A 16,011-nucleotide genomic window follows, 5' to 3' on the forward strand; every position below is an offset into this window, starting at 1 on the left:
TGTAGTTAAGGTGCTCATCACTTCCTTCCCCCCTAAAAAAAATTAAATAAATAAATAAAGAAAGAAAGAAAGTGAAAACACCCACAGCCACACCCACATGGGAGTAAAGGTTTTGTTCCATCACTATGCCTATATGGTAAAATAATCCTTTGTTTTTCTCATCCCTGTTTTTTCTTATTTTGCCACCTGCAGAACACGACACATGGACAATTTTAAGATCAACGCACTGGATGTAATAATCCTCATCCAACCTTGACCGTTGGATCCTCTGTTGTCCATGTGTCGTGTTCTGCAGGTAGCAAAAGAAGGAAAAATAGGGAGGAGAAAAATAGAGGATTTTGATCCTCTTTTATGTGGGTTGGCAAATGATGAAGACCAGCCAAATATATATTTGGTTATTTTCCTCCAAATTTAGTGTACATATCTTTCTATTTTGTTGTGGATGAGCTTGGCTCTGACTTTTCTTCTCGAATGGGATTGGGAGCTGAACATGGTCTCTTTTTATAGCACATTCAGTTTTATTCATGGACACAAGTTAAACAAACGGAAGTGAAAGGACATATATATATATATATATATATATTTATATTTGGGGGAAAGAATGTTACCTCGTCCCATGACTCCTATGCCTGGACACAGATGGGGCGAGCATATTCACAGCCTTGCCCATGTGAAATATAAAATACCTACCCTGTTGATACCCATGTGTGCCCTTAATTGGCCCCTGGTCTTCCCCTATTTATGATTAGTCTCAACTGTTTCTAAAATTTGAGCTCTTGGAAAAAGTTTAATGATTTATTCTGTGGATGCACTTGTGAGGATGACCTCAGAACTAAGGGCGTCCACCACGCAATAGAAATACCCACCCCCAACAGGGTAAAAGATAAAAATAATCTAGGGTTACCATTTGAGGTGTTCAAATTGTCAAAAAAAACAAGCCCACAAAACTCGTTAAGGTCACAATTGGGAGGAGTTCAGCATGTCTTGGTTATGTCAAAAAATGAGTTAAAAAATTGTGTCAGCCCTATGAAATGAAAAATCTCACTTCTGTTGGGTGCCTGCATATGTACTCTCATTGATCCTCCATTACTGCAAAGACCATGCAATCCTGCAATGATCCCCTTTCTTAAAATATATAAAACCAATAACTGAAAATGTAAAAAAAAAAAAAAATACAATACGTGGAATGCATTTGAATTTGAGTTAAATTTGATACATGGTTGACCATTACATATATCTAATAATACAAATTAATTGCACATCACATTCCCCCGAGACAAAGCTAGGTGTGCACTCAACAGATACCATAATGAACTCCATAGACTTTGAAAACGATAACATATTTTATTCCATAGATTATAAACTTATCTATAAGCAACCTCTCCACCTCCCCACTCCCACCCCATTCTCACCCAAAAAAAAAAAAAAATCTAATATTTGAATTGGCTTTAGATTTTCTTTAGTCTGTAATCATAGATTTGTGCTTGAATCGACTGTTACTAGCTTTCTACTACTAAAGGTCATTTCTATTGGCTTGAACTTTGATTCTTGATCTTTTCTTCTCTTTCCACATTCCTAACCAATCTTTCCTGTAATTGGTTGTACCCATAAGGATCGAAGTTGGGAGTTAGTTTAGGGGGTGTTTGGTTTGGTAAATCAAATGGTGCATGTATCGGATATGAATGTCAATCTTTTGATAGACATTCTTCTGAATTATGTTTCTTTCTGAAAAATCGTTTGGTTGCCTTAAGGCTAGTACATGTTTCTCGCGGGTTGAGATAGTGGTTTCCATAGAGAACGTCTTTTTGCTTTCTCCTTTTATACTAGGTGGTAAAAATGTTGCTCATATCTGAGTTTAAGTGTTGAGGTAAACTCAGATTTGGAACACATCCTTTGTAATATGGTCATTCATGGGAAGTAGGATGCTCACTTATGAGGGTCATCCTAGTGGAACCAAACAACTCAAAAAATTAAGATTATCATTCTAAAGAATGTCATCCCAAAGATTTACTGAACCAAACATCCCTTTAACTTATCAAATTTTATTTAAGTTTTGTCTTTCACCCAATCCTTTGGCCTTTTGGGTCTCTATGAATAATAAATAGACTTGAAGTAGTGGGATATGATGGGTCTGATGACCATATGTTAATGGATTTGGATTAACAATAAAGCCAAATATCTAAAACTCTGTTCACAACTGGATTGGGCCTTAAAGACATTACCTATCCTTATGGATCAATAACTAAATGAACAGAGCTCAAGCCCAGCCCCAACAATTAACTGATATATTCAAAGGATTGCAGCAGCAGTAGTCGTTTACTGATCTTATGCAGTGCTGCCTTTTGTGTCAACTGGTGCCTATTTAGCTTCAAACTTGTGCTAAGCCAGCCACTCATTGCTCTGTGTTATCTGGAAGGCTGACTAGTAAAAGTGCAAGCATAATTCTCTCTCTCTCTCTCTCTCTCTTGTGTGTGTGTGCACTCTTGAAAAATGTTAGCCAACTATCACAATGAATTGCGGGTCCAAGAAGTTCAGAAGAAATGGATGAAGCTTCATAGGGGAAGTTGGTATGGAGGCTAGTGGGAAAGCAAAAGGCTTTTTGGCCCATGATTGTAAAAGGAAGCTCAGGATTGACACAAACGACGAAGCTTCAGTCAAAAAATATGACTCCATAACTAGCTCCATCAGATTTGTTTTGTATTGTGAGCAATCCAACCATAAGGAGTGGGTTCATGTCATGCGGTTTGATAATTTAATAGGTGAAAGAATCTTGCCGGCCTGGCGTAGGGTATATCAGACGCACAGACCAATAGAAGGGCATGTGAGGGCATCTTTAGTGCACACAGAAGAGGGACAACACGATTTTTTTTCTCATCCGCACCAATCTGGGAATTTCCTATGCCAAACTGACAAGGTTCTTTTTCCATATACACTAATATTTAGTGGCCAATTTGTGCAAAGAATATCAAATGTCTTAAACATTTTTGGTTCGGCAACTTGTTTTTTATACAAAGAAAAATGTATTTCATTCACAACGGATTATTTGATGACAAGAAATTCTGTTGAAACAGGCACATGTGGTCTCCTAATTGAAGTGCAGGAGGCTCAAATGAAGGAATGGAGCATCAAGGAAGTTTAGAGCAATTTTGTAAATTTAGAGTACTTACTTTTTAACCTAACAACCACCTCATGGCCTTGGAGTGTTCTCCCCCTCTTTTTAGATGTCTATAATTTTCTCTTTATCAATCTTTTTGGCTCAGGGCCTACGTATAAGATAGTTTGTTCTTTTGACCAAATTAGCTTATAAAGATATGATTAACAAAACTTTTATGTCTATAAGTAATCCTAACGACAATGTTCTTATCTCTTTGCTTCAATTTTAATTTCTTCTTAAAAAAATAAAAAATCCAATCCACCCTTCTCAAAACCCTACCAAAGTGGGCTCAACTCATACAAGATTACAAGGTTGCGACCACTTTTTTTTTATTAAGTGGTTACAGTATTGTCAGCATCTAAGGTGACAAGTCATAAGGAATAGATTAGCAAGGGTATTAAAATTGCGTTGCATCTGCAAGAAAAATAGAAAATATAGAAACTCTTATATTAATTCATGAAGGATAATTCTACAATAAGTTGTGATATTTCTTTTTTGCCTATGTGGAATAGATTTTCAAGATATGCGTTTTATGGTTAGCTATAAAGTGCATTACTTTCATCTGTTTTCTTTTGGGTATTCGCATTACTTTAAAATATATAAATTTGGCATTCTTTTATTTCGAAAAAAAATTCAACTACCTTACAAAAATAACCAAAATATCATTTCTAGAAGAGTCTAGACTTGGGTTGGTCATTCTTGATGGTTGTAATAAACATCAATAGTCAGTACCAATTTTTATGCAATAAGTGGTTGGAGAGTCAGGTGATAGTGTATTGTAAGGGTGTTTTGGTAAATGCACTTCGATACATTCGATGATTCTAGACTCTTTCAATACTTCTTTCCTAATAAATTTTGGTCATTTTTCTTCCTTTTATTCTCCTTTTTCGCCAAAACCCTAAATAATCAACTATACCCTAAGATTTTATTTGATTTCAGAGTATTCAACTGAAGTTTCCGTTCTACAATAGAGAATCGCACACATTCTTCGATGAATTCACTTCAGAGAAGGATCTTCTTGAAAATAATTTGTCGCATGTTGTAGAAGAAGATCATTTTCTTTCCACGACTTAAACGACAGATCAGAGCCAACATGATGAATGCAAGATAAGGCTTTCCATACCTTTCAACTCAATATCGATAGATTCATCTAATTTCTTGTTTTTATGCCCCCTTGAGGGATTTCTACTATTATCTACGCTTATGTTACTATTTTTTTCTTAGTTATGAGCTTTCAATTTTCACAGGCAAATTTGATATTGAACATGGATTAATTATGTATGTATCTACCTTCTTTGTGGGTTTTATATTTAATTTACACATTGTGACAATTTTAAATCACAGTGCCAATGGTTAGATTTTCAATCCTGTTTTCTATAGAGCACATTTTGATTTGTTGCTTCCTTTATTAATTTAGCCATGTTAGGGGAGATGCTATATCTTTTCACATCAAACTGGTCTTAGTATATGCATGACCTAGATACTTGTAAGGGAAAAGTTTTCCTTCACCCATGAATCTAGAGTCCTCAGTACTCTCCCTATATGTGGAGGTCTGAAATGTCCTTCAATGTTCCTAGCCACATATTCAATTGCATTCTTCAATGTTCCTAGCCACCTATCCAACTACAATGATAGTCATCAGTGAATGAATTCCTCTTTTTTTTTTTTTTTTTTTGGTAGAAGGAATTCCTCCTTCAACATGGATTAAGGAAAACTTGGTCCTACATGTAATTTGTCTTCTCAAAGAAAAAGAAGCTTTTGACCTAAGATTTATCATTTTGTCATTGCATCCAATGGTTTTTTTTTTGCTTTATGATCAGCTAGTTACCTATATATCCTTTTGTCTATGGATAAAGGCCTAGATGAAAATAAAGTTTATGTGAAGTTTCTCTGCATCTATTGAAGTTGTTTCTTACATCATTAAATTTGTTTTCCTCATTCTAAACAATATTAATGGGTGTGTTAAAGAGTTGAAAATGGAAGGACAAGAAAAAACAAATTTAACTATCACTTTGGTGTTTCAAACATTAACCGCGCTTTGCTAGGCAAAAGATGGCTTGAACTCTTAACACCATAGTAATCAATAGCAAAATAAATAACAAATTATAAATCATCATAGTTAAAGCTATCAACAAGGGAGTGTACAATATTTAACTTTTCTTTTGATTCATTTCACCCCCTATCCTTTTCCCATGCCAAATAAAGATTTTGGTGCTTGTATTTGTTTGTTTTTGTTTTTTTAAACTCCTCAAAGGGGCCAAATATGTTAAGACCCCGAGGGGATAAACTGTAGAACAATAACTAACAATTCTTCAAGAAACGAGGAGACCCAAAAACCCTCATAAGGATAACCAACTACCCACTTAGATAAGGAATGGGCTACAATATTCTCTGCTCTAGGACTAGGAATGTGCCAGAAACAACAAAAATCAAAACTAATCTGAAGGACTTTAATATCCTCAATAACTGTCAAAATTTTCTAACAGAGATTGAGAAGGTTCAGACAATAAACAAAGAACCAGAGATTGCATGTTTGAAACATACATTGGGAGTAGAGCCTCTCCCACTGCCACAGAGGAAGGTGCCACATGCTTAGAAGCAATCGGCCTGAGCTCCCCCTTAGTACTCAAAGTGAAACATCTGAGACCCATTGCTTTCATTCTATGAGAAACAGCCACATACGTACATTTAAAGTCGAAAGTAAGGAATCAATACTACGCATTTTGTTGTATATGGTGTTCTTTCAACTAATTGCTAATGTTAACGCGTTTTGTTTGAAATGAAATTCTTTCTACTAGTTGCTATTATGCATTATTGTATGGGAAGGTCCTCTGTGTGTGTTGCTACAGATTTCGACTCAATTCAGACCTGCACACAACAGACAAGAGAGTGTCCATCGGAGAGGCTCCAATGGATGAGACTCTGATGCCTAAGTTAGTCTTGGATTCAATATTGAAAGAGTAGTGGGAGAGGGAGAGAAAGCGACATGCTTTTCTTAACCTTCCTTTTCCCTTTTATAGGATAGCTGTCATGAAACCCTAATCCCCATAAGGGGGTGGAATACCTTATTTGCCCCATAAGGGGGTGGAATACCATATTTGCCCTGTAAGGGGTGAAATGCCTTCTTTGACCTTGTGGGCAGGTGCTTTTGCTTTTGAGTTTGAGAGGTCTTTTGATTTGTGGTTGTTTACCATGTGTCCCCCGCCTATTGGTGAAGTTATTTTATGGCGTATCAGTGTGTATTCATATTATGTTTCATCATCAACTATTTTTTTATATGTATTTTGAATATTTGAATTCACTACTCTATTTTTTGCAATAGATAGTGATCAATGATGGCGTGGGGGAATAGGAGAAGTCAAAAAATCGTTTATGCTTTATATCTACCTTCAATTAAAGGATCAAGCAAATCTATTACATAAAGATGTGGCTCAGACAAAGGTATTGAGGTCAGTGCAAGTACTCAAATACGTAGGATCTGGCTCACCTCCATAGAGCCCAGGGACTAGTGAGTGATTCTATGGCAAGGAGGACCCAGACACACATCCCTAGGTCACTCCAACCCTAGGATCACTCTCTGGTCCCTAGGTTCTATGGAGAGGAATCCTATTCCAAATACGTATTAGAACTAAAAAGTCTCTCATATGCCCCTCCCATTCCAACCTGAAGCATACCTAACCTCCTCCCTTTAAGTATTCAAAACATGGAATCTCATTGAAGAATATATGACCATTAAAAACCCAAGGGAGGAAGCATCCTATAAGGTGCACCATATGGTTGAGACAGATTACCGTATCTAACTAGTGAGTTATCCAGGTAATCTTCCGCCCATCCATTGGTTAGATTGCCAAATCATCAGTTCACATGGCAATAAAACTACTACATGGCAAAAAGGCTTCCATGCAAAGGCATCACAATGAAAACCTTCTCACTTTTTATGGAAAGAACCAATAACCTCATCTGCCCAAGGTGGTCTGCCTGGTTAGGCCTTTCCGGGTCAGTATCAAAACCAATACAAAAGTATGGTCGGACCATCTTGGATTTGAAAGAAAAAGCTTTAAACACCCGCCAATTCATCAAATTAAATGAGAAGTATCCATATATAGTGGGTGGAAGAACTGAGACTATCATCTTCGTCCACCAGTCCTTACAGCCTAAACAAGTCCGCCTATACTTATCGCCTATTCTTGTCAGAGCCAAATCACCTATTACCACGTGTCAAATTCCCTTGCTTTCCCGCGCCTTTTTTTGCTGACATGGCTAATTTCCTTTTAATTCTCATATACATAAGAGCCCCATCAGTCATAGCTTGCATTTGCAAGCTACAGAAAGCGAGAAACGAAGCTCTTGAGAGGTAACGACTTGGAGACTCTCTTTCCTTTCATAATCTAGGGTTTCTCTGCATTGCTGTTGGTTTGTTTTATTGTAATTTTTGTTTAAGGAATTTCACTGTAAGTTTCGATCGGTGTTGTTTATGGGTTGATATATCAGTATTAGGGTTTTGTAGCTTAGATTCTGTTAGGGCTTATGCATATTGCTTTAGGATCGTTTTTTGCTAAATTTTGTGAACAATATTTCAGTACAAGTTTCGATCTTTGTTGTTTATGGGTTGATTATTGGCATTAGATTGTATTCTGTTCTTTATTTTAGGATTTCTTTGTAGCTCAGAATTTGATAAATTAGGGTTTCTATGCATATTGCTTTAGGATCGTTTTATGGTAAATTTTGTGAACAATATTTCAGTACAAGTTTCGATCTTTGTTGTTTATGGTTTGATTATTCGTATTAGATTGTATTTTGTTCTTTATTTAAGGATTTCTCAGTTCCTCTTTTGATGCTCCTGTTTGAAAGTACATTTTCTGTACGCTTTTATTATGGTAGGTAGACTCGAGAGAGATTATTAGTTTTGTGGGGATTTACATAGGGTTTTCTTCTAGATTGAATTCCTGGATGTTTCAAGATTTAACGGTTGAGGGGTTTTTTTTATTTTTTATTTTGGGTTTCTAGGGTTGGTATTTTTTTGGGTTCTCTGAATTATGGGTTTATTCATTTCTATGTTTTTCTAGATGAAGTAACCTTGTGACCCTTTCTTGGGTTTTGCAGGGTTAAATTCGTATCTGATTCTCCTACTGGGGTTGATATTGAAAGATTGTAATTGAAGTTAGATTTCTTAGTTTCTAGAGATGGTAAACAGGAAGAAGAAACAAAAATCTGTTGCTAGTAAACCAGAAGTTGTGGAAACCAGGAATAATGAGAACACAAGGGGATATGGTGTGGAAAAAATGAAAGAAAAAAACGTAGATGATAAGGCTGAGGAAAAGAAACCTACTGGTTTTATTGAGGTTGATAGTGTGTCTAAAACTGTTTCTAAGAAACAGAAAAGAGGTGCGGACAGGGAGATGGCAGAGGCGTTCTTCCTGTCCCCTGAAATTGGGTCATCTAGACTCCGCCCGAGGAAGGATATACCTTCCTTCCGAAGGGTGTTACTAAGTTCCAATGATTTTGACAGAATCGTGGGGAAGAGGGTGAAAGTATTCTGGCCAGACTCGAGGAGATGGTTTTCTGGTCGGATAAAGTCGTTTGACCAGGAGAAGCAGCTCCACACTGTTATCTATGATGACGGTGACAAGGAGCATTTGGATTTGATGCAAGAGCGTTTTGAACTTGAGATTTTTCCGAGTGAAACATTCATTTTATCCTCTAGATCAGAGCCCAAGTTTCCAGATACTGGTGAGGGGAGTAGAGACTCTATAAATGAGGGTTCACATATTATAGATGATGCTGAAACTGTAAACACAAAGATGAAGCGGAGCATGTCATCAAGAGCCCAAAAAAGGACGTCAAAGAAAGAGGGGTTTGAACCAGAGAAAAAGTATGCTAGGATGGTAAGTGAACCCTCAAAGGCTGCCAAAGGAAAGCATCCAAAGCTGCAAAGTGGAAAAGATACTGATAGTGATGAAGTAAGTGAAAAAATTGAGCAGAAGATGGCGACTGGTGAAATCTATATGGACAAAACTGTGGGTGCTAGTTCTCAGGAACATCACAATGAGGCTGAACTGCACACTGGTAAAAAAGAATTGGGTTCTGATGGCAGTGAGGTAAGTGGAGAATCTGCAAAAGTGGATGCCACTGAGGTCAATGATGTTAATCCATTTGAAAAGAAGGGAAAGATCAAGAGGAAAAAAACATCAAAGGAAGCAAAAAAGGGCAAGGCAGAACCAAAAGTCAAAAGAAATACTGAGGATGAGAAGTTAGCGCACTTGGAGGACATGGAAGCTGATGTGCTTCCTGAAATAGTTGACAAGAAGAAAACCGTTGGAAAAATCACTATGGAAAGATCTGAAAATCTTGATGATGGGAAAGATCAGACAGGATTTGATTCAAACCAAGCAAGTGGTGGAAGCAAGGAAGCATCTGAAGTTCAGAGTACTCAAACAAAATCTCTTAATAAAGAAGAAGATCCCGAGGTTCTTGGTATACAGAAAATTGAGAGTCATGAAGCTGCAGGAGATAAAGTGGAGCCAGGAGACGAGAATATTTTGGAAGAAGGAAGAGAGGTGAATATTATTAGTTTGACAAACCAGGAAACCGCCTCAGATGGGGGGCCTGATGCAAAGTCCTCAGATTCACAGCCAGTATCAAATGCCAAAGCCAATGAAGAGGAAAATCAGGATAATGTGGAAAGCCAGGAAGAACCTCTAATAAAGATGCTAGCAAGGGCCAAATCTAGGTAAATGTTCTTGTATTGAAACTAATGAAACTAATGAGTTGGTTTAGAACTGAAAGTTGTGTTTCTGTACCTTTTATTTATGTTTATGTCAATACTTTTGGCAGGAAGTGAAGTGCTGGTTGACTGAGAAGGAGCTTTCACCTTCCTGATTAGGTCCGTCTCTTTTTGGTCTGTTTGGAAGTTTATTTAGATGCATTTATTTTGTTTCTGAAACTTTTCTCATTGACAGATTTTTTATGGTCCATTTACCATCTTTTGCTGTTACAATTCATTCATTGCTCATGACAATAATCAAGAAAAAAAAAAAAAAGAAAAAAAAGAAAAGAAAAAAAGAATCTGTTTTGACTTTCTGTGTATTTCAAGCTAATTTCCTCTACATTGTTTTGCAGTCATTTCACTTTGAGCAGAATTAAACCCTTTTCTGTTTGTGTGTGTTATTTCTTCAGTTGCAGCTCTCTGTGTTTTGGTAGTTTGTTTCTTACTAGTTAGAAATACTGTGATGCATTCTGGGTTCATAGGAAGATATGATCCTGCTTTTATGTATATGGTTATGACTCATGAAAATTTTACTTTGTGGGTACTATTCTTTTTTGATTTTGTTCTCATCATCCATATTGAAAGTGCAATTGACCAAACAATTGACCAAATTCATGGTGTAAAATGGATTGTAAACGACAAAATCTTGTTGCAAAGTTAGTCTTCTTCTTCTTCTTCTTCTTCTTGTCTTTCGTCCTTGAAGTTCCATTTTGATGTTAACAGAATTTGTTGTTGTTGTATGCAATCTGCCTGTTGCAAGTTGCATCAGTTCTAGATTTGGTCATGTGCTGTCTGGATTATTTTCTATATTATTGTACATTCTGGTTCATAGAAAGCAGTTGTGGTTCTAGACGTTCTTGTAAGCTGTTGGATTTTCCCTTAGAGTCTTATACTGTCTAATTCATGCACTTCTTTTACAAGAACTTAGTGGTGCTTAGAGTTTAATCTGTGCTTGGACTTTCCACTTTGTATTATTGGATCAGTCCTATTTGATGCCAATCAAGATTGGATAATGCAGATAGGGGATTGGCCAATCCTTGAAACATTGGCTGGATGGATTCCAGTAGCAATGGCAAATTATTTTTTTGGTTCTTGGTCGTTCTAAATAGAATTCCCATGATTACAACTTGAACAAGGGTCTTAGTTCACCAGATAGTCTAAACCCAACTTACACCCAGAGTCAGATTTAACTTCAAAAATGGAAAATTCTTCTGTTTATCTGAAAAGAAAGGAGAAGGAAAGGGGGGCACGGGACGAAAGGAATGATATGGATTTCCTCTCACCTAGAGGTGAAGAATGAAAATCTTAGTCCCCATAACTTGATGGGAAGATGATCAAAACTATCTTTTGTTCCGTGTTCTTAGAAATATGAAAAATTATCTATACATGCAGTTAGAAATTTAGTGATTCCTATCCTTCAGATATTCAAAACATAAAACAGAAACAAATGTCCTTCCTAGAGGGGTTGGGTTGGGATCATAGTTGTCATGGTGTCTAGGTGACCCAAGGTGTTGGAGGGGGCCTAGATGTACCTGGACACCATGGCGTCACCTTGACAACTATGGTTTTAATGAATTTGGTTGTACGTATAATTTGAGAGTAGTACCCTTTATCGGTTTCTGTTTGGACACATTATGACATGGGTTGGGCTTAGTTTAGAATTTTATTGCTTAGTTGTGGTTTTAGGTAATCCTATTTTGAAGGAAGAAAACTATGACAACATACTGGGGCACTTTTGGCAAGATGTACATGATTTTGGGTTTATAAAGATGCAACTCTGTACATTATTCCTTGTTTGGATAGACAGCCCAACTGCAAATCCAAGTTCCATTCTGTTGGAGGAGATGAGTCAGATCAATGTGGTTATCATTTGAACTTGGAAGTGTAGGATTTAACTGTGGTAATGGTGGTAGATCTTTTCCCATGAAGTTCTCTGTGTGGGTTCATGGCTGATGCCAGGGAGCAGAGTTGTATCTAAAAATTGAAGAGAAGGTGAAGCTTTGGGGATTGGGCAGAGAAGATGGAGCTTTGTGGATTGGGCATTGGGAATAGTTTGGATTTATTTTTTGTCCTAGCTTTATGTCTACATTTTTAAGTGAAGGACCAATTGGCCAGGGATTTGAGGCCTAACTGATCCTGTCTTACTTGTTTCAATACCAAAACTTTATGCAATATTGTGTGCAGTGAAAAAAAAAAAAGGGACTTACTAACAGAAATGTGGCAGCTCCGTTTCCAAAATCTTTTATACTTTCCTTGGGCAAGAGTGCATTCATCCCTGATGTATCAATATGCTGCTTAACAGCTATATTTTATTTTGCTTAAATTCCTATTTTCTTTTCTTTTTCTTCTATACCCTCCAACCACCCCCCCCCCCCCCAAGGAAAAAAAAACATGTAAAGGGACTTATTAACAGCCATTGGGGTTCCATTTCCAAATACTTTTATATTTGCCTTTTTCCATAGTGCATTCATCTCTTGTATACGTGTGTATATGTTTTGCTTAATGGCTAATTGGCTATGCTTTCTATTGATGGAGACTATTATTTTTCCTCCTGGATGGTCATTCATAGCTTTCTGATTTTGTGCTTATTTTGCCACTAGGCTCCATAAGTTTGCAAATCTATACGGAGAGTTTAATTATACTTGGATAATTGTTATGTGATTCACTTTTTCGTGTGTGTGTGTGTGTGTGTGTGTGTTTGACTGATGATATATTTTCCCCCACTATTTCTGAACATGCTAATTTTTCTCAGTTTCTCTATATCTATGATGATGATTAAATGGAAGTGCTCCCCTATATCCACATTTTCCCTTGATGAAAGATTTAGTAATCTGAACTTTGCACGAAATTCTGGAAGATGGGTGCTCCCTTTGCAAGCTCCTTTGCAAAGGTTTGAGGGACCTTGTTTTCATGCTAGGTTGATAACAGGCATTCTGAGGGAAGTTGTGGATTTGTTACCTTTGTTACCAATGATGAAAGATTTTAGTAATCTGAACTGTGCATGAAATTATGATATATTGGTGCTCCCTTTGCTAGCTTATTGCATGGTTGATGAACCATGTTCTCATCACTTGTTGATAGCAGGCAGTTTTAAGGGATGCTTTTGCTGTTGGCTTTTGAAGATACCCATGATTGTTTGGGTTTAAACTTTTTAATCTTTTTTCTTTTAATCCAGTTGTGCTGTTTGTCATACAGTTTGAAGTGTTCTGCATCTATGTTCTTTGTTTGATGTATTCATTGACATGAAAAGCTTATTATATTGTCTATAATTTTGGCGTGGCAGGTGATTCTGTTGTGTTTGCATTGACATGTTTGGAGCATCGACTGGAATCAGTTGCTTGGGATATTTCAACCTATACTGGAAAGTAAATTTAGGAATTATACATTTATACTCCATTATTCCAACTTTGGGATATCAGTGAATTTTTTTACCCTTTTTTTTTTTTGGTGGGTATGCCTTTGCGCATTTTGACGCTTGAAACTCCATCCAATTTTGGAACACCTGTTGTCTATTTATACTCAGTTTTTGCTCCAAATTGCATGGTCATGGATTCTGATACCTATGTCATTTACCGTTACTGTACAAATGGGATTTTATTCTCTTTCTCTGCCTCTCTGTCTCTCTCTCAACCCAAGTTGTGCTATTGATACTTGTAATCCAAGTAGCCTCTTACCATTATAGGTTCTGGTTTCTGAAGTTTATATATCAAAATCAATTCATGGAATCTGAAATGTAATTGGCGATTCCTTGATCATGAGGTCATTCTGCATCCAAATGATGACAGATGCTAAAGCTATCTCGGCCTATGGGTCGATATGGTTTGGCTTCATGTATACCTCAGAGTCAATAGATACTCTGATTTCTTTTATCAGAAAGTTTTGGTCTGCCCGTTCATTATTTTTTAGGTAGTTGATTGATTATAAGAAAAATTATGAAAATAAGGACATTTCAAACACTTGTATTACAAGATGGGAGTGTTTTTTTGGAGACCATGGACCCTAGTTATTAAATTCTTCGAATTAAACGCGAAAACTTTGGCCAAATAGAATTTATCGAATTTTACGAATAATTTGGTCCAAATCTGAATCAAATAAAAAATTCTGAAAAATTCTCGAATTTTATAGATTTTTTTAATATTCACCAATAATTTGGCCAAATCGAATTTTATCCGAATTATAACTGAATTTTATCCCATGTAAAAAGAAAAAAAACTTTACCTTAGCCCCTACAAAATAGTGTGATTATTGTGCATTTATTATCTTAATGTTACTTTTCTTCTTTTTTAACAAAAACGGACAAAGCTTATTTTTCCTGAGGTAATTTCTCACACTTCTACGAACTAATAATAATAATAATAAAGCTTTCATCCCATTTTGGTTTGACTAAGTTTTACAGTCGTTACTTTCTCTAGTTTTTAAGGTGAATATGCATAGTCGGTGACGTGGGTCTAGCTGAATTTGTGCTCAGTCCCTCTTTCTTTGATTCAATTATTTAAGTAATAGAAAATGAGTTTAGAAAAAAAAAGGATACTAAATATAATATTTTTATCTTTAAAATTTAAAATTTTTATTTTTATATCATTTGTATGTTATGTACATATGATAATTGATAGATTATATGAAACAATTATTGCAAATTTTGTCAATCGTGTGGATAATTGACAAAAATAAGATCGATTTTTTATCCGCTTTTTAGTTTTGTAAACGAGTAATTCCCGAATCCGAATTCAAAATTACCTCCGCTTTTTTGACCGATATTTTGATCGAATTGTTGAATGAATAAAATGAATTAATCCGAATAATTCTTCATCCGAATAATTCTCAAATCCGAATTTAATAATTCTTCATCTGAATAATTCCCAAATCCGAATTTAATAACTATGTAAACAAATAATTCCCAAATTAGAAACATTAGAGAGAATCATTCCGTACGATTTATTGGGCTGACGTGTGTTCATAGCAGAACAACTTTATCCTTTCAAGATCATTCCTAAATAGGGCTTTAGTAGTAATCTGCCGAGAGTTGAGACTGATACTGTATCTGATATCGATACGGTTTTTTTTTTGTTATGATTTTACTATTGTAGCAATACTGTTCGTACTAATCTATCAATATGGGATTGGTCAAGAATTATACAATAAAACAAATAGGGCAGCAGATTGGTTGGCAAATTTAACGTGTGAAACTTGATTACTGTTTTTTTAAGGGTGATGTTACTTTACTTAGGAATCTTATACTTGTTTAGACAAAGCTTGTTTCCCAATTTTTCGTACATAATGTATGTCTTTTTTTTCTTGTTGAGGTTGGCTTTATGTTGTGAGGGGTGAGCATCATAATTCTTTGGTTAGGGGTAAGGTGGGTTTTGTCTCTCTCTTGAATTTTCTTAAACTTTTTTTTATGTATAAAATCATGGATTTGGCTTCTTTGTGGTGCAAGTGTCTGACGTGCATTCAATGCCTAGCAACGCCTTGGGCTATGTGTGACCACCTTGGGCTCCGTATCAAGGCATTTTTGATAGTTGAATGCGCATCGGACACTGTGTTGTGCCACGGAAAAGCTCAATCCTAAAATCATAAGGGTTGCCTATGGTCCCAATTAATAATCGAGTTAATAAATCAAAGACTCTTTCTGCACCCGATGTTGTGAGGGTGAACAGTGAGCACTATAATGCTTTGGTTAGAGGTAGGGCGACTTATGTCCCTCCCAGGTAATTTTGTTGAGCTTTTTTTTTTTCTAATCAATTATTGACTCTAGGTTCTTGGACCGATTCCGAGCGGATATGATTCGGAATCGGCAGAGACCGATTTCTGTTTTTAAAACCCTCCGTACTCCGTAGAGCACAGCAACGTCATAAAGACTGGAGATCCTCTTCTCCAACGGCTCCCCTAAACCTTGAACCTCTTGATTCGCTCTTCGCAAAAGAAACTAATCAGATACCCTTTCCCTCAGTCCATTGACTCCCGACTCCCTCTGCAACTGGGAGGCAGCGGCGGCGCCGTGGATGTGAGCGGCATTGACGGTCGACTCTGCAACTGAAAGTCTGAAACAGCGGCGCAGCAGCGGAAAAAAGGTCAGGAAAAAAAAAAAAAA

General features: G+C 36.5%; 1 protein-coding gene across 1 annotated transcript; it reads left to right on the top strand.

Moving 5' to 3' along the window:
* The first annotated feature begins 5,767 nt into the window (after positions 1 to 5,767).
* On the top strand, positions 5,768 to 13,532 carry LOC122067511. The gene is made up of 4 exons (XM_042631356.1): positions 5,768 to 7,508; positions 8,258 to 9,884; positions 9,989 to 10,037; positions 13,204 to 13,532. Exons 2-3 carry the CDS (start codon positions 8,338 to 8,340, stop codon positions 9,993 to 9,995), a joined length of 1,554 nt encoding a protein of 517 aa, XP_042487290.1. The 5' UTR covers positions 5,768 to 7,508; positions 8,258 to 8,337; the 3' UTR covers positions 9,996 to 10,037; positions 13,204 to 13,532.
* The last annotated feature ends 2,479 nt before the right edge of the window (positions 13,533 to 16,011 follow it).

This window comes from Macadamia integrifolia, unplaced genomic scaffold (genome assembly GCF_013358625.1).
Source record: "Macadamia integrifolia cultivar HAES 741 unplaced genomic scaffold, SCU_Mint_v3 scaffold2949, whole genome shotgun sequence".
NCBI lineage: Eukaryota > Viridiplantae > Streptophyta > Magnoliopsida > Proteales > Proteaceae > Macadamia > Macadamia integrifolia.

What these genes read in the sequence shown, in the direction of transcription:
- LOC122067511 (XM_042631356.1), top strand. Translation starts at nt 8,338, where the DNA reads ATGGTAAACAGGAAGAAGAAACAAAAATCTGTTGCTAGTAAACCAGAA.